This window comes from Ascaphus truei, chromosome 20, assembly GCF_040206685.1.
Source record: "Ascaphus truei isolate aAscTru1 chromosome 20, aAscTru1.hap1, whole genome shotgun sequence".
NCBI classification, from domain to species: domain Eukaryota; kingdom Metazoa; phylum Chordata; class Amphibia; order Anura; family Ascaphidae; genus Ascaphus; species Ascaphus truei.
Window position 1 is genome coordinate 23,808,425 of NC_134502.1, and position 17,433 is coordinate 23,825,857.

Here is a 17,433-nt window from a genome sequence, read left to right on the forward strand (position 1 = left end):
CTACCCCGCAGGGTGACACAGTGACACAGACAGGAGGGAGCTATGGGACGTGGAGTCTGTCCCTCCCCCGCAGGGTGACACAGTGACACAGACAGGAGGGAGCTATGGGACATGGAGTCTGTCCCTCCCACCGCAGGGTGACACAGTGACACAGACAGGAGGGAGCTATGGGACATGGAGTCTGTCCCTCCCACCGCAGGGTGACACAGTGACACAGACAGGAGGGAGCTATGGGACATGGAGTCTGTCCCTCCCCCCGCAGGGTGACACAGTGACCCCCCCCGTCCCCCCCCCCGCAGGGAGACACAGTGACACAGACAGGAGGGAGCTGTGGGACATGGAGTCTGTCCCTCCCACCGCAGGGTGACACAGTGACACAGACAGGAGAGAGCTATGGGATATGGAGTCTGTCCCTCCCCCCGCAGGGTGACACAGTGACACAGACAGGAGGGAGCTATGGGACATGGAGTCTGTCCCTCCCACTGCAGGGTGACACAGTGACACAGACAGGAGAGAGCTATGGGATATGGAGTCTGTCCCTCCCCCCGCAGGGTGACACAGTGACACAGACAGGAGGGAGCTATGGGACATGGAGTCTGTCCCTCCCCCTGCAGGGTGACACAGTGACACAGACAGGAGGGAGCTGTGGGACATGGAGTCTGTCCCTCTCACCGCAGGGTGACACAGTGAGACAGGAGGGAGCTATGGGACATGGAGTCTGTCCCTCCCCCCGCAGGGTGACACAGTGACACAGACAGGAGAGAGCTATGGGATATGGAGTCTGTCCCTCCCCCCGCAGGGTGACACAGTGACACAGACAGGAGGGAGCTATGGGACATGGAGTCTGTCCCTCCCCCTGCAGGGTGACACAGTGACACAGACAGGAGGGAGCTGTGGGACATGGAGTCTGTCCCTCCCCCCGCAGGGTGACACAGACAGGAGGGAGCTATGGGATATGGAGTCTGTCCCTCCCCCCGCAGGGTGACACAGTGACACAGACAGGAGGGAGCTATGGGACATGAGATCTCACCACTGGGACATCTTCTGCCTTCCCCAGGAGTTCCTGCGGCTGCCGTCCTGTCTGGGTATTATCGGAGGAAAACCAAAACACTCGCTGTATTTTGTTGGCTACCAAGGTATGTGAGAGATTCATTATTCAGCGCGGCGTGTGCATTATCCGTCTATATATACTCTGCCTCATTATACAGCGCGGCGTGTGCATTATCCGTCTATAGATACTCTGCCTCATTATACAGTGCGGTGTGTGCATTATCCGTCTATATATACTCTGCCTCATTATACAGCGCGGCGTGTGCATTATCCGTCTATATATACTCTGCCTCATTATACAGCGCGGCGTGTGCATTATCCGTCTATATATACTCTGCCTCATTATACAGCGCGGCGTGTGCATTATCCGTCTATAGATACTCTTCCTCATTATACAGCGCGGCGTGTGCATTATCCGTCTATAGATACTCTGCCTCCATTATACAGCGCGGTGTGTGCATTATCCGTCTATAGATACTCTGCCTCCATTATACAGTGCGGTGTGTGCATTATCCGTCTATATATACTCTGCCTCCATTATACAGCGCGGCGTGTGCATTATCCGTCTATATATACTCTGCCTCCATTATACAGCGCGGTGTGTGCATTATCCGTCTATAGATACTCTGCCTCCATTATACAGCGCGGTGTGTGCATTATCCGTCTATATATACTCTGCCTCCATTATACAGCGCGGCGTGTGCATTATCCGTCTATATATACTCTGCCTCCATTATACAGCGCGGTGTGTGCATTATCCGTCTATAGATACTCTGCCTCCATTATACAGTGCGGTGTGTGCATTATCCGTCTATAGATACTCTGCCTCCATTATACAGCGCAGCGTGTTCATTTTCAGTGCATAGAGATACTCAGCATCATTATACATGGCAGAGTTCATTCTCTTCCAGATAATTATCTGTTATACCTGGACCCCCACTACTGTCAGCCATACATTGATACCAGCAAAGATGACTTTCCGTTAGAGGTGAGTGAGGGGGGGATGTTTCCCTGATGCCTGTGTATTAGGAAGGAATGAGAGATATGTGTCCATATCCCTCTATTAGGAGAGGCTGAGAGGTACGTGTCCCTGATGGCTGTGTATTGTGAGAGATACGTGTCCGATGGCTGTGTATTGTGAGAGGTACGTGTCCCTGATGTCTGTGTATTTGGAGGGTGTGAGGGGTAAGTGTCCCTGATGTCTGTGTAGTAGGAGAGGGTGAGAGATGGACACGTATATCTGTGTATTAGGAGGGGGTGAGGGGTATGTGTCCCTGACGACGTCTCTGTATGTCCTTCTCCCCCAGTCTTTTCACTGTAATTCCCCACGGAAAATCTCCATTACCCGGATGGACCCCAGTTGCACCATCGCGTTCTACAGTAGAAATCGGACAGACTTTGCCACTCTTTGCGCAGATCTGTCGCGGGTAAGTTGCACCCCTAACCTTGCCAGGCCAGCGTGGGCTCCCAGAGATAGATGAGAGGTGGTGGGTGGCCGGGTTGAGATGGCAGGCATGCGGAGATGGATAGATGACGGGCAGAGATAGATAAATGGTGGCTGGGTGGGCACACATGCGGAGATAGATGGTGGGCGGTCATACAGAGATGGATGGTGGGCGGTCATACAGAGATGGATGGTGGGCGGGCATGGATGGATGGCGGGGGTTGTTGGATGGATGGCGGGCATGGATGGATGGATGGCAGGTCGGAGATAGGTGGGCGTAGATGGATAGATGGCGGACGGAGAGATAGATGGTGGGTGGGTGGGTGGAGAGATGGTGGGTGGGGATAAGACGGCGGGCGGTATATATAGATGGTGGGTGGGCGGAGATGGACAGAGGGTGAGTGGGTGGTCGGAGATGGATAGTGGGTGGGGATGGGGGAAAAAATCATGGATGGAGAGAGATATTGTAACACATTTTGCGAGGCCGACATATCGGACCAGCAAGAACACGTGAATAAATATTTGCCCATTCTCCTCTCCTGTGTAGGTGTTGGGTTCTCCGACAGCAGAGGAGAAATATCCCATCTTCAGCATCGCGGACGGACAGGCTCAGGAATACGAGGAAGGATCCCACCGCTGCTCTCACACGCCCGCTCGGCCCCCGAGAGCGAGACTGGCGAAAAAACTCAGCTCCGACGAGTTTGTATTTCTATAGCCCCCCCCAGCGGGAATCCGATAAACAGGCAGCGTTCACCCCGTGCTCTGTGTTCGCAGGCGCGCGCTTTGCTGACGGCGGGGAGCCAACGTTGAATGCTCCGCGTACTGTTAACCTGTTCAATACTGCAGGAGGAAGGGGCAGTTATAGGGATGGTTTTTAATGGGTTAAATGATCAGTCCTACATACATAGCAAAGTTAACATGTCTCTGTCATCCCAAGCTAGACTGACCCTATAACCCGTCACTTTACTCCTACGTGGGGCTGAGCCGCTCCAGTCAAGGGCCACCAACAGGTCAGGTTATCCCTGCTTCAGCACAGGCGGTGCAGTCATTGACTGAGCCACCTGTGCTGCAGCGGGGATATCCTGAAAACCTGGCCCTTGAGGACTGAAGTTGCCCAACTCCCCTGCTTCAGCACAGCACTGGCATTAGGTCACTCTGCCCCAACGAGGGGGGCTGATCCTATAACCCGTTAAAAATGTCATTGGGTCATGTTGTCCGAAAGGGACGAGGCCCCTTTAACTCATTAAACACGTCACTAGGGTCCTGTGTGGGATTAACCCTTTAACATCACCACACGTCCGGTTTCCCCCCCGCCCCTGACCCAAACCCGTAGGTATGTAGGATTTATAAATAAAAAATCAGATCTTTTAAGTAAAACATTTTTTTTTTAAATCCACTTAAGTTATCCAATCAACCGTTAGATGTGCGGGATCCAAGTGATCCCAAATCTATATAGAAAATAGGCAGCTAAACCCCCACCATCAATGGGGGGGGGGTATCCTCTTCATTCCCTGCTCCTTAGGTACACTGCAGACGTTAGGTTCTCACTACGTGCCCAACAGAGAATTTTAAAGAGGCTTTTGGTAACCTAACTCCTGTAGGACAATTTAACAGGGTTTTTACAAGGCAATACACACTGGTATATATATATGTTTGTCTTCATGTCAATTTTAAACTGGGAAAGAAAAAAAAAGTTCAAATCTGTATATTCTAAAGAAACTATTTTATTTATCTGAGGGAATAAACTCTTTAAATGGGGCCTTTTCAACGTTTGTTTATTTCCTTCCGAGTCGCCCTTTGACCATCGTACCTCCTTCTCCCGTGTGGGATGTAGCACAAGGACTCGCGGCCACCTGCCAAGTCTCGGGCAGATCGGGGAAACCAAACATCTGTGTCAAAGCAGCGTGGTCGAGTCCGTTAGAAATTATAATCCCAGTGAGTATGGAGACGGCTGTCCTATACTCTCTTTGGAAGGCAAGAATGTGGCTCGCGCCGATAATAGCATTGTGGGTAAGAGTATATTCCAGACAGCTGTGGATAGCAGAAGACTGACAATGTTGAGGACTATGGTGGGTTCTGATGGTAGTTTGGGCGCCTGACTTGATCTACGTGACATGTATAAGTAGTATCTTTTTAAACATGTAAAGACCATTCAGGATAATACTTCGAATAGCTATGCAGGTAGTTTTCTTTGCATAAAAGACTAGATCAGTTAGAGGATTCCAGAGAGAGAGAGAGAGAACACGAGAGAGAGAGAGAGAACACGAGAGAGAGAGAGAGAGAGAGAGAGAGAGAGAGAACACGAGAGAGAGAGAGAGAGAGAGAGAACACGAGAGAGAGAGAGAGAGAACACGAGAGAGAGAACACGAGAGAGAGAGAGAGAGAACACGAGAGAGAGAGAGAGAGAACACGAGAGAGAGAGAGAGAGAACACGAGAGAGAGAGAGAGAACACGAGAGAGAGAGAGAGAGAACACGAGAGAGAGAGAGAGAGAACACGAGAGAGAGAGAGAGAGAACACGAGAGAGAGAGAGAGAGAGAGAACACGAGAGAGAGAGAGAGAGAACACGAGAGAGAGAGAGAGAGAACACGAGAGAGAGAGAGAGAGAGAACACGAGAGAGAGAGAGAGAACACGAGAGAGAGAGAGAGAGAACACGAGAGAGAGAGAACACGAGAGAGAGAACACGAGAGAGAGAGAGAGAGAGAGAACACGAGAGAGAGAGAGAGAACACGAGAGAGAGAGAGAACACGAGAGAGAGAGAGAACACGAGAGAGAGAGAACACGAGAGAGAGAGAGAACACGAGAGAGAGAGAGAACACACAAGAGAGAGTGAGAACGAGAGAGGGGGAGCGAGAACGAGAGAATGAATAGGCGCAGAAGAGGATTCTATCCAGGGAGAGAGGAGAGGCTTTTCTATCCGTAGAGAAACAGGAGGATGAGAAGAGGATTCTATCCAGAGGGAGAACAGGAGAGCATTCCATCCAGAGAGAAAAGGAGGATCCCATCAAGGGGGAGAGACCAGTTGGAGAAGAGTCTTTCATCCAGGGACAGAGGAGGACTTAATCTAGGAAGAGGGGAGAGGATTCTATCCAGAGAGAGAGAGAGAGGAGGATTTCATCTAGGGAGAGGAACAAGTGGAAATAGGATCCCACCCCGAGAGTGAGATGGTCTTGGAAAGAGCAGATGACAATCGCCATAGTGTGAAAAGCTCATGTAAGAACTTGAATATTGTATACTGATATCTGCAAGTAATACTCGGACAAATAAACGTGACAAAACCGAATGCTGAATTTCGTATCTGGAAATAAGGATTATGTGATGGTCAAAAGACGTGACGGACTTTGACATTGGCGTGCCACCGGAATCGGTTTTTATTTTTAATTAATCTTGGATGAGAGGGGATAATTGCATGCTGGGAAAATGCACCCTGCCCATTCCATTGGGGGAGATAAACCTGATAACCAAGGTGTCCATTGACCTAAACATAGTTGCGTTTTGGCTCAGGACAACTGCTTATTTTAAAAGGTGTAATGCCCTCACAGAGTAGATAAGATTTAGAAAGAGCCTTTGCACAATCGGTATCTGCGAGAAGAGGACTGTGGAGTAGATGATGGACCAGCTGACACCATCTCTGAACATAAGCCATTTCATTACCATATCTGTTTTGAGGGAGGCACTGGATTTGATATTACCCCAAGAGAGAAGTCCACCAAGTCAAAACCTTTCAAGAGGGCAGGGCCTACAAAGCAGGGAAGCAGATCCTGGATTAGCCAACCACCGCCACCTTTCAGCATGAAACCCAGACAAGCAAAACAGGAAGCAGAGCTCCTGAAGATCAGAGCCCGGTTCTGGAGTCCAGTGTCCAATGGGTGGGTAGGCTCAGACGGATTCAAGAACACTGGTGCCAGATGACATCCACCGCTTGTGTGACTACGGGGATCACTCAAGGTTTATTCTCTAGCAATTGTAGAACAACCTCAAGGGAATGTTGGAGACAGTTCAAGAATGCCCACATCGCAGACGCTTTGGAGAACCGTCAATGACCTACTGGTAACGCAGCAATAGACACTGTACAAAATCTACCAAGAGATAAGGGCACTTACTCCATTTTTCTTCCAGGTGGCAAAATCCACCACAGGATTAAGAGCCGTATTGAAGCTAAAACCGCTCAACGAGCTTTTAAAACAGGTACTTCATTGAAAGACGAATCAGGAAGACCAGCCCACTTCACCGACCTGGATATCGTCAGCCCCTCTCTCTCTCTCTCATCTCTGCTGTGAGGGGTCTGTTTGCTGCTCGGCTGTTCTCACTTCAGAAACAATGTCGGAGTCGCAGCCGTCTGCTTCCGTTACAGCTGCTCTGTTACTGGTCTTAGGTAAAACATTTCCGATGTATATTGCAGTACGGTCATCTTCCCACATTACCTGCTCTACCTCTGCACAATACCACTTCCTTCTTCTCCCAACGCCAACTCCCAAGCAGCTCTCGGGAACACCCCTACCTTCTCACCCCCCCTGTAGCCTATGGCTCCCGCTACCCTTCCTAACAGAGTCTAAGCTGCGTGGGGGCCAGGGCCTTCCTTACCCGCAGTAACGACGTATGTTAATGTTTGTTTTCGTTCTCCAACCCTATTGTACCGCGCTACAGCATATGAGGCCGTGCTGTCAATAAATGAAAAAAATCGCTTGAGGTGGATGTTAAAAGTAGTGGAACTAGATTTCCCATCCATCGCTAGATCCCACAGATGTTCATTTACATATACCAACAAGACCGATCTCGAGGAAAACGCCTTGGTTTCTGCGTCCGGCAAAGACACTTTCACTACGCAGCGTGAGGACCCGCTGCTTCCTGGGAGGGGGGGGGGGGGGTAGTTCGTTAGAAGTATAACGAGGACTCTGCTCAGGGCGATGTGCTGCTAGCAGTGTCCCCCAGAAATAAAGTACCTTTCTTTTAAGAGAGATGACGTTTCAGTCCGGACATGGACCTCTCTCAAGATGGACCTTTTGGCCATGTCAGGACTGAAACATTGATCTTCAAAAGGAATGTACGTTATCGGTCATCAAGTCCACGGGAGAGTCCAGTCTCTGTCTTCTATGCTTCCTCAGACATGGGAAACAAACCGCAGTTGGGTTAAAACTGTAGAAAAGAGAAGTTGTCCCCCCCTCTCTACTCAGACTCGGTTCCTAGGTACGACTTCCAAAACCAAAGGAGGAACGGGGGGTGTACCCCCATTATTTGTCATCTAGCTTTGTTTGAGATGGTGAGACGTGTTTTCTATAACTAGGTGCCTGGATTCCTAACCTACCCCCAGTTCGGAGGAGACACCTATAACAACATGGCCGCCATGGAGGGTTGCAGGAGGAACCAAACCATTGGTGGATAAGTGTCCCCCTTCCTCCCCCCCAATACGTTGTCGGACGTTAACATGCTGCAGGGTAAATGAATGTAACCCTCACGCGTTAAACCCCTTTGTTGCCATAGGGGCCTGCTACCCATGAACAAGATACTCAGAATCATTGTACACAGCAGCGTGTTCATTGTCAACATATAGATACTCCGCGTCATCATACAGCAGAACATGTTCATTATCAGTGTGTAGGGATACTCCGCATCATTATACAGCGCGGGATAACCTGCGAGTACCACAGACCTGGTTGGATAAAGCGGAAGGTAACCGTAGCCTCGCCCAGGCTCGGCGCCGACGCCCCCCCCACCCTTAGTCCGCCTTGCTGCCCGGGTGCTTGCTCTGTTGCTCCCTGATCTTCCTCCTCTCTCTGCCCAGCTGCCTGTATTTCAGCCTCTTCGGGTTCAGGCCGTACGCCCACAGCCTCTGCCCGCTGAACTCTCGCCCCCCTAGCTTCACCGTCGTGCCCAGCAACCGCCCGCCCTTCCTCCCCAACCTGCTCCTCTTCTCCCCCCGTGGGCACGGACCAGCACCAGTCTCCCCCTGGCGTTTCTTCTGTTCCGCTGATCTCGCTCTTTTTCCACCGGGCTTCACCACTATCTGTCCGCTCCCTACGGGCGCCTTGTTGCGCCCCGGACTCGTTGCTTTCCCTCGGTCCCCTACGGGCGCCTTGTTGCATCCCGGACTCGTTGCTTTCCCTCGGTCCCCTGCGGGCGCCTTGTTGCGCCCCGGACTCGTTGCTTTCCCTCGGTCCCCTGCGGGCGCCTTGTTGCATCCCGGACTCGTTGCTTTCCCTCGGTCCCCTGCGGGCGCCTTGTTGCGTCCTGGACTCGTAGATATCCCTCGGTCCCCTGCGGGCGCCTTGTTGCGTCCTGGACTCGTAGATATCCCTCGGTCCCCTGTGGGCGCCTTGTTGCGTCCCGGACTCGTTGCTTTCCTTCGGTCCCCTGCGGGCGCCTTGTTGCGTCCTGGACTCGTAGATATCCCTCGGTCCCCTGTGGGCGCCTTGTTGCGTCCCGGACTCGTTGCTTTCCTTCGGTCCCCTGCGGGAGCCTTGTTGCGTCCTGGACTCATAGCCATCTCTCGGTCCCCTGCGGGCACCTTGTTGCGTCCCAGACTCGTAGATATTCCTCGGCCCCCTGCGGGCGTATTGTTGCGTCCAGGACTCGTAGCCATCTCTCGGTCCCCTGCGGGCGCCTTGTTGCTTCTTGACGTTGCCGCTGTGGTGTCGGTGCTCGGCGGCTCAGCTCTCTCCCCCTCCTCCTCTAGTCCGTCGTTGCGTTTCTTCCCAACTTTAGATTTCGCCGACGTTACGGTCTCTGTGGTCTCCTCACTGAGGGGAAGATCAGAAGAACTTAGTGTGTCTACACATATAAGTGGGTGCGATTAGTGCGTGATGGCGCAGGTAGCTGGCAGAAGGCCGGTAGAGGGTGGCACGGGTGGGTATGCGCACGTGTGGTTAGTCTTGGAATTGCAGAGCTAGGATAGAGGATGTAATACTGTGTGTGAGATCAGTCCTGGATTACTATAGGGCGCGGTGTGTATACATAAGTAGTATGTGTGTGGGTGTGTGGGTGTGTGGGTGTGTGGGTGTGTGGGTGTGTGGGTATGTGTATTAGAAGGGCTCACCTTTGTGTTACAGACTTTAAGATCTGCTGTTTCTTCCACACGTTCCGACCTTTCTGGTCGTACACGTCCTTATCCTGACGCTCCTCCTTCTCTGACCTGTAACACACATGCACACCTCTCACTCCCTGCTCAGCGCACCGCCAAGACCCTCCCTTACCACCCTCCCCCCCCCCCCCCGTCGAGACCCTCCCCTCCCGGTGCACTGCCGTTCCACTTTAGGCACAATCCCCCACTCCCAGGCCATGGTACCGCACAGACCGTCCCCCTGCTTCCTGCAGACCGAGCTGCGTTTCACCCAAATATACAAATGGAAGAAATAAAAATGGAGACCGTTACAAATAAAAGTGAACCGGAGCAGTGTCGCCACAGCGGACTCACCGGTACATGCAGGTCTTCTTAAGGGAACACCATCTGTTTAACTCCTTGTCGTCAGCCGCCAAAATCTGTATATGCACACACACACGCACATCAATACATTATATGTGTATATGCACGCAAACCTATATCTATCCCCCCCCCACCCTGAGTCCTTCAAACACAGATCTGCCCCCTATAAAGATGGCGTGTATCCCCAGCACCCCGCCCCCTCTCACCTCCTCCGTGGTGAGTCCAAAGTCACAGGGCAGCACCTGGCGGTACTTAAATCGGCACGGCAAGTCGTCAATAATATCCTCATAATCCAGCCGGTAATATTCCTCCAGGTACTGCGGGAAGGTCTCGTCGTCTGCGGGAGCCACAGAGAGCAAGGTCAAAGCCCGGCACAGGGCAAGGTCAAAGCCCGGCACAGGGCAAGGTCAAAGTCCGGCACAGGGCAAGGTCAAAGCCGGGCACAGGGCAAGGTCAAAGCCGGGCACAGGGCAAGGTCAAAGCCCGGCACAGAGCAAGGTCAAAGCCGGGAATCCACCCGCACAGGGCAAGGTCAAAGCCCGGCACAGGGCAAGGTCAAAGCCCGGCACAGGGCAAGGTCAAAGCCGGGAATCCACCCGCACAGGGCAAGGTCAAAGCCGGGAATCCACCCGCACAGGGCAAGGTCAAAGCCGGGAATCCACCCGCACAGGGCAAGGTCAAAGCCGGGAATCCACCCGCACAGGGCAAGGTCAAAGCCGGGAATCCACCCGCACAGGGCATGGTCAAAGCCGGGAATCCACCCGCACAGGGCAAGGTCAAAGCCGGGAATCCACCCGCACAGAGCAAGGTCAAAGCCGGGAATCCACCCGCACAGGGCATGGTCAAAGCCGGGAATCCACCCGCACAGGGCAAGGTCAAAGCCGGGAATCCACCCGCACAGGGCAAGGTCAAAGCCGGGAATCCACCCGCACAGGGCAAGGTCAAAGCCGGGAATCCACCCGCACAGGGCAAGGTCAAAGCCGGGAATCCACCCGCACAGGGCAAGGTCAAAGCCGGGAATCCACCCGCACAGGGCAAGGTCAAAGCCGGGAATCCACCCGCACAGGGCAAGGTCAAAGCCGGGAATCCACCCGCACAGAGCAAGGTCAAAGCCGGGAATCCACCCGCACAGGGCAAGGTCAAAGCCAGGAATCCACCCGCACAGAGAGCAAGGTCAAAGCCGGGAATCCACCCGCACAGGGCAAGGTCAAAGCCGGGAATCCACCCGCACAGAGCAAGGTCAAAGCCGGGAATCCACCCGCACAGGGCAAGGTCAAAGCCGGGAATCCACCCGCACAGGGCAAGGTCAAAGCCGGGAATCCACCCGCACAGAGCAAGGTCAAAGCCGGGAATCCACCCGCACAGGGCAAGGTCAAAGCCGGGAATCCACCCGCACAGGGCAAGGTCAAAGCCGGGAATCCACCCGCACAGGGCAAGGTCAAAGCCGGGAATCCACCCGCACAGAGCAAGGTCAAAGCCGGGAATCCACCCGCACAGGGCAAGGTCAAAGCCGGGAATCCACCCGCACAGGGCAAGGTCAAAGCCGGGAATCCACCCGCACAGGGCAAGGTCAAAGCCGAGAATCCACCCGCACAGGGCAAGGTCAAAGCCGGGAATCCACCCGCACAGGGCAAGGTCAAAGCCGGGAATCCACCCGCACAGGGCAAGGTCAAAGCCGGGAATCCACCCGCACAGGGCAAGGTCAAAGCCGGGAATCCACCCTCACAGAGCAAGGTCAAAGCCGGGAATCCACCCGCACAGGGCAAGGTCAAAGCCGGGAATCCACCCGCACAGAGCAAGGTCAAAGCCGGGAATCCACCCGCACAGGGCAAGGTCAAAGCCGGGAATCCACCCGCACAGAGCAAGGTCAAAGCCGGGAATCCACCCGCACAGGGCAAGGTCAAAGCCGGGAATCCACCCGCACAGAGCAAGGTCAAAGCCGGGAATCCACCCGCACAGGGCAAGGTCAAAGCCGGGAATCCACCCGCACAGAGCAAGGTCAAAGCCGAGAATCCACCCGCACAGGGCAAGGTCAAAGCCGGGAATCCACCCGCACAGGGCAAGGTCAAAGCCGGGAAACCACCCGCACAGGGCAAGGTCAAAGCCGGGAATCCACCCGCACAGAGCAAGGTCAAAGCCGAGAATCCACCCGCACAGGGCAAGGTCAAAGCCGGGAATCCACCCGCACAGGGCAAGGTCAAAGCCGGGAATCCACCCGCACAGAGCAAGGTCAAAGCCGGGAATCCACCCGCACAGAGCAAGGTCAAAGCCGGGAATCCACCCGCACAGAGCAAGGTCAAAGCCGGGAATCCACCCGCACAGGGCAAGGTCAAAGCCGGGAATCCACCCGCACAGGGCAAGGTCAAAGCCGGGAAACCACCCGCACAGAGCAAGGTCAAAGCCGGGAATCCACCCGCACAGGGCAAGGTCAAAGCCGGGAATTCACCCGCACAGGGCAAGGTCAAAGCCGGGAATCCACCCGCACAGGGCAAGGTCAAAGCCGGGAATCCACCCGCACAGGGCAAGGTCAAAGCCGGGAATCCACCCGCACAGGGCAAGGTCAAAGCCGGGAATCCACCCGCACAGGGCAAGGTCAAAGCCGGGAATCCACCCGCACAGGGCAAGGTCAAAGCCGGGAATCCACCCGCACAGGGCAAGGTCAAAGCCGGGAAACCACCCGCACAGGGCAAGGTCAAAGCCGGGAATCCACCCGCACAGGGCAAGGTCAAAGCCGGGAATCCACCCGCACAGGGCAAGGTCAAAGCCGGGAATCCACCCGCACAGAGCAAGGTCAAAGCCGGGAAACCACCCGCACAGGGCAAGGTCAAAGCCGGGAATCCACCCGCACAGAGCAAGGTCAAAGCCGGGAATCCACCCGCACAGGGCAAGGTCAAAGCCGGGAATCCACCCGCACAGGGCAAGGTCAAAGCCGGGAATCCACCCGCACAGGGCAAGGTCAAAGCCGGGAAACCACCCGCACAGGGCAAGGTCAAAGCCGGGAATCCACCCGCACAGGGCAAGGTCAAAGCCGGGAATCCACCCGCACAGAGCAAGGTCAAAGCCGGGAATCCACCCGCACAGGGCAAGGTCAAAGCCGGGAATCCACCCGCACAGGGCAAGGTCAAAGCCGGGAATCCACCCGCACAGAGAGCAAGGTCAAAGCCGGGAATCCACCCGCACAGGGCAAGGTCAAAGCCGGGAAACCACCCGCACAGAGCAAGGTCAAAGCCGGGAATCCACCCGCACAGGGCAAGGTCAAAGCCGGGAATCCACCCGCACAGGGCAAGGTCAAAGCCGGGAATCCACCCGCACAGGGCAAGGTCAAAGCCGGGAATCCACCCGCACAGGGCAAGGTCAAAACCGGGAATCCACCCGCACAGGGCAAGGTCAAAGCCGGGAATCCACCCGCACAGGGCAAGGTCAAAGCCGGGAAACCACCCGCACAGGTCAAGGTCAAAGCCGGGAACCCACACACAGATCTATACACACACACGCACACGCACACGCACGCACGCACGCACACGTCATTGTCATTAGGTCAGTTTGCGCCTACGTGAGACTGACCCTTGAACCCATTAAAACACATCCCTGTCATTAGGCCACACGTGTCCCAGTCACCGGGGGTGTCACGCGTCCCTGTCACCGGGTCTCACCGGGGTTAAACACGGGTTTCTTTCTGCTCACGGCTTCTGCAAACTTAGATTTTCTCCTCTTCTTGGCGCTCGGCTCCGCGTCTTGTCGCAGTCTCTTCATCTCCTTGCGAGAGGGGCCGGGGGGAGCGGAGGGGTCATAATCGGCGTCCATCTGAAGGCGAGAGGAGGAGAGGTTACCCAAATTTACGGGAGAGGGAAAGAAAGGGGGGTAGAGGGAAAGAAAGGGGGGTAGAGGGAAAGAAAGGGGGGGGGGAGAGGGAAAGAAAGGGGGGGGGGGAGAGAGGGAAAGGGAGAGAGAGAGGGAGAGGGAGAGGGAATACATGCCACAAAGTTAGCGTCCTCGCAGTGCGGCTGGACATCTGCTCCCTCCAATGAGATAAAAGCTTCAGCTCCAGTCCAAGTGTCCCAGTTCCAATCGTCTGGTTGGGGAGGAGAGAGGGGGGAGATGTTTGCAAAGTTCAAAAAAGGGAGGGAGGGGGCCCGCCCCGGGAACAGCAGAGGGAGGGAGGGGGCTGCCCCGGGAACAGCAGAGGGAGGGAGGGGGCTGCCCCGGGAACAGCAGAGGGAGGGAGGGGGCCGCCCCGGGAACAGCAGAGGGAGGGAGGGGGCCCGCCCCGGGAACAGCAGAGGGAGGGAGGGGGCTGCCCCGGGAACAGCAGAGGGAGGGAGGGAGGCGGCCGCCCCGGGAACAGCAGAGGGAGGGAGGGAGGGGGCCCGCCCCGGGAACAGCAGAGGGAGGGAGGGAGGGGGCCCGCCCCGGGAACAGCAGAGGGAGGGAGGGAGGGGGCTGCCCCGGGAACAGCAGAGGGAGGGAGGGAGGGGGCTGCCCCGGGAACAGCAGAGGGAGGGAGGGGGCTGCCCCGGGAACAGCAGAAGGAGGGAGGGGGCTGCCCCGGGAACAGAAGAGGGAGGGAGGGGGCTGTCCCGGGAACAGCAGAGGGAGGGAGGGGGCCCGCCCCGGGAACAGCAGAGGGAGGGAGGGGGCCCGCCCCAGGAACAGCAGAGGGAGGGAAGCGGCCGCCCCGGGAACAGCAGAGGGAGGGGGCTGCCCCGGGAACAGAAGAGGGAGGGAGGGGGCTCGCCGCCCCGGAACAGCAGAGCCTTACCTTCCAATCCCTCCTCATCGTCGTCAAACTGTGGTTTCTGTTCCTCTTCAATCCCATAATAATCATCACCGAAGCATTTCTGTCAGAGAGAAGAGTCTGATATAGCGGCAGTGACACACACACACACCCACCGTGGGCAGCGGCAGTGCCAGCCTCCCCCTCACACACACTACTACACCATGTATACACAGCACAGGTACAGCGCGGGCAGCGGCAGTGCCAGCCTCCCCCCCTCACACACTACTACACCATGCCATGTATACACAGCACAGGTACAGCGCGGGCAGCGGCAGTGCCAGCCTCCCCCTCACACACACACTACTACACCATGCCATGTATACACAGCACAGGTACAGCGCGGGCAGCGGCAGTGCCAGCCTCCCCCTCACACACACTGCTACACCATGCCATGTATACACAGCACAGGTACAGCGCGGGCAGCGGCAGTGCCAGCCTCCCCCTCACACACACACACTACACCATGCCATGTATACACAGCACAGGTACAGCGCGGGCAGCGGCAGTGCCAGCCTCCCCCTCACACACACACTACTACACCATGCCATGTATACACAGCACAGGTACAGCGCGGGCAGTGGCAGTGCCACCTCTCCCTCACACACACTACTACACCATGCCATGTATACACAGCACAGGTACAGCGCGGGCAGCGGCAGTGCCAGCCTCCCCCTCACACACTACTACACCATGCCATGTATACACAGCACAGGTACAGCGCGGGCAGCGGCAGTGCCAGCCTCCCCCTCACACACACTACTACACCATGACATGTATACACAGCACAGGTACAGCGCGGGCAGCGCCAGTGCCAGCCTCCCCCTCACACTACTACACCATGCCATGTATACACAGCACAGGTACAGCGCGGGCAGCGGCAGTGCCAGCCTCCCCCTCACACACACACTACTACACCATGCCATGTATACACAGCACAGGTACAGCGCGGGCAGCGGCAGTGCCAGCCTCCCCCTCACACACACTACTACACCATGCCATGTATACACAGCACAGGTACAGCACGGGCAGCGGCAGTGCCAGCCTCCCCCTCACACACACTACTACACCATGCCATGTATACACAGCACAGGTACAGCGCGGGCAGCGGCAGTGCCAGCCTCCCCCTCACACACACTACTACACCATGCCATGTATACACAGCACAGGTACAGCGCGGGCAGCGGCTGTGCCAGCCTCCCCCTCACACACACTACTACACCATGCCATGTATACAAAGCACAGGTACAGCGCGGGCAGCGGCAGTGCCAGCCTCCCCCTCACACACACTACTACACCATGACATGTATACACAGCACAGGTACAGAGCGGGCAGCAGCAGTGCCAGCCTCCCCCTCACACACACTACTACACCATGACATGTATACACAGCACAGGTACAGCGCGGGCAGCGGCAGTGCCAGCCTCCCCCATACACACACTACTACACCATGCCATGTATACACAGCACAGGTACAGCGCGGGCAGCGGCAGTGTCAGCCTCCCCCTCTCACACACACACACTACTACACCATGCCATGTATACACAGCACAGGTACAGCGCGGGCAGCGGCAGTGCCAGCCTCCCCCTCACACACACTACTACACCATGCCATGTATACACAGCACAGGTACAGCACGGGCAGGGGCAGTGCCAGCCTCCCCCCCTCACACACACTACTACACCATGCCATGTATACACAGCACAGGTACAGCGCGGGCAGCGGCAGTGCCAGCCTCCCACTCACACACACACACTACTACACCATGCCATGTATACACAGCACAGGTACAGCGCGGGCAGCGGCAGTGCCAGCCTCCCACTCACACACACACACTACTACACCATGCCATGTATACACAGCATGGGTATAGCGCGGGCAGCAGCAGTGCCAGCCTCCCCCTCACACACTACTACATCATGCCATGTATACACAGCACAGGTACAGCACGGGCAGCGGCAGTGCCAGCCTCCCCCACACACACACTACTACACAATGCCATGTATACACATCACAGGTACAGCGCGGGCAGCGGTAGTGCCAGCCTCCCCCTCACACACACACTACTACACCATGCCATGTATACACAGCACAGGTACAACGCGGGCAGCGGCAGTGCCAGCCTCCCCCTCACACACACTACTACACCATGCCATGTATACACAGCACAGGTACAGAGCGGGCAGCGGCAGTGCCAGCCTCCCCCTCACACACACTACTACACCATGCCATGTATACACAGCACAGGTACAGAGCGGGCAGCGGCAGTGCCAGCCTCCCCCTCACACACACTACTACACCATGCCATGTATACAAAGCACAGGTACAGCGCGGGCAGCGGCAGTGCCAGCCTCCCCCTCACACACAGCGTGGCAGTGCCAGCCTCCCTCACACACAGCGGCAGTGCCAGCCTCCCCCTCACACACAGCGCGGGCAGCGGCAGTGCCAGCCTCCCCCTCACACACACTACTACACCATGACATGTATACACAGCACAGGTACAGCGCGGGCAGCAGCAGTGCCAGCCTCCCCTCACACACAGCGCGGGCAGCGGCAGTGCCAGCCTCCCCCTCACACACACTACTACACCATGCCATGTATACACAGCACAGGTACAGCGCGGGCAGCGGCAGTGCCAGCCTCCCCCTCACACACAGCGGGCAGTGCCAGCCTCCCCCTCACACACAGCGGGCAGTGCCAGCCTCCCCCTCACACACAGCGCAGGAAGTGCCAGCCTCCCCCT

The 17,433-nt window shown here is 56.1% G+C and overlaps 2 protein-coding genes across 4 annotated transcripts in view; one reads left to right on the forward strand and one right to left on the reverse strand.

The window, feature by feature from the left end:
* The window catches only part of ATG4D (autophagy related 4D cysteine peptidase), a 23,836-nt gene extending 19,584 nt beyond the window's left edge, over positions 1-4,252 (forward strand). For all 3 annotated transcript variants that reach the window (XM_075577447.1, XM_075577448.1, XM_075577446.1), the window contains 4 exons: positions 1,058-1,136; positions 1,962-2,038; positions 2,358-2,477; positions 3,042-4,252. In XM_075577447.1, coding sequence (XP_075433562.1) covers positions 1,058-1,136; positions 1,962-2,038; positions 2,358-2,477; positions 3,042-3,209 — 444 coding nt within the window. In that variant the 3' untranslated portion in view covers positions 3,210-4,252. The remainder of the gene's footprint in view (positions 1-1,057; positions 1,137-1,961; positions 2,039-2,357; positions 2,478-3,041) is intronic.
* The window catches only part of KRI1 (KRI1 homolog), a 27,105-nt gene continuing 13,519 nt past the window's right edge, over positions 3,848-17,433 (reverse strand). The window contains 7 exon segments of the mRNA XM_075577834.1: positions 3,848-9,231; positions 9,528-9,623; positions 9,906-9,970; positions 10,121-10,251; positions 13,568-13,718; positions 13,892-13,986; positions 14,674-14,752. Coding sequence (XP_075433949.1) covers positions 8,211-9,231; positions 9,528-9,623; positions 9,906-9,970; positions 10,121-10,251; positions 13,568-13,718; positions 13,892-13,986; positions 14,674-14,752 — 1,638 coding nt within the window. The 3' untranslated portion in view covers positions 3,848-8,210.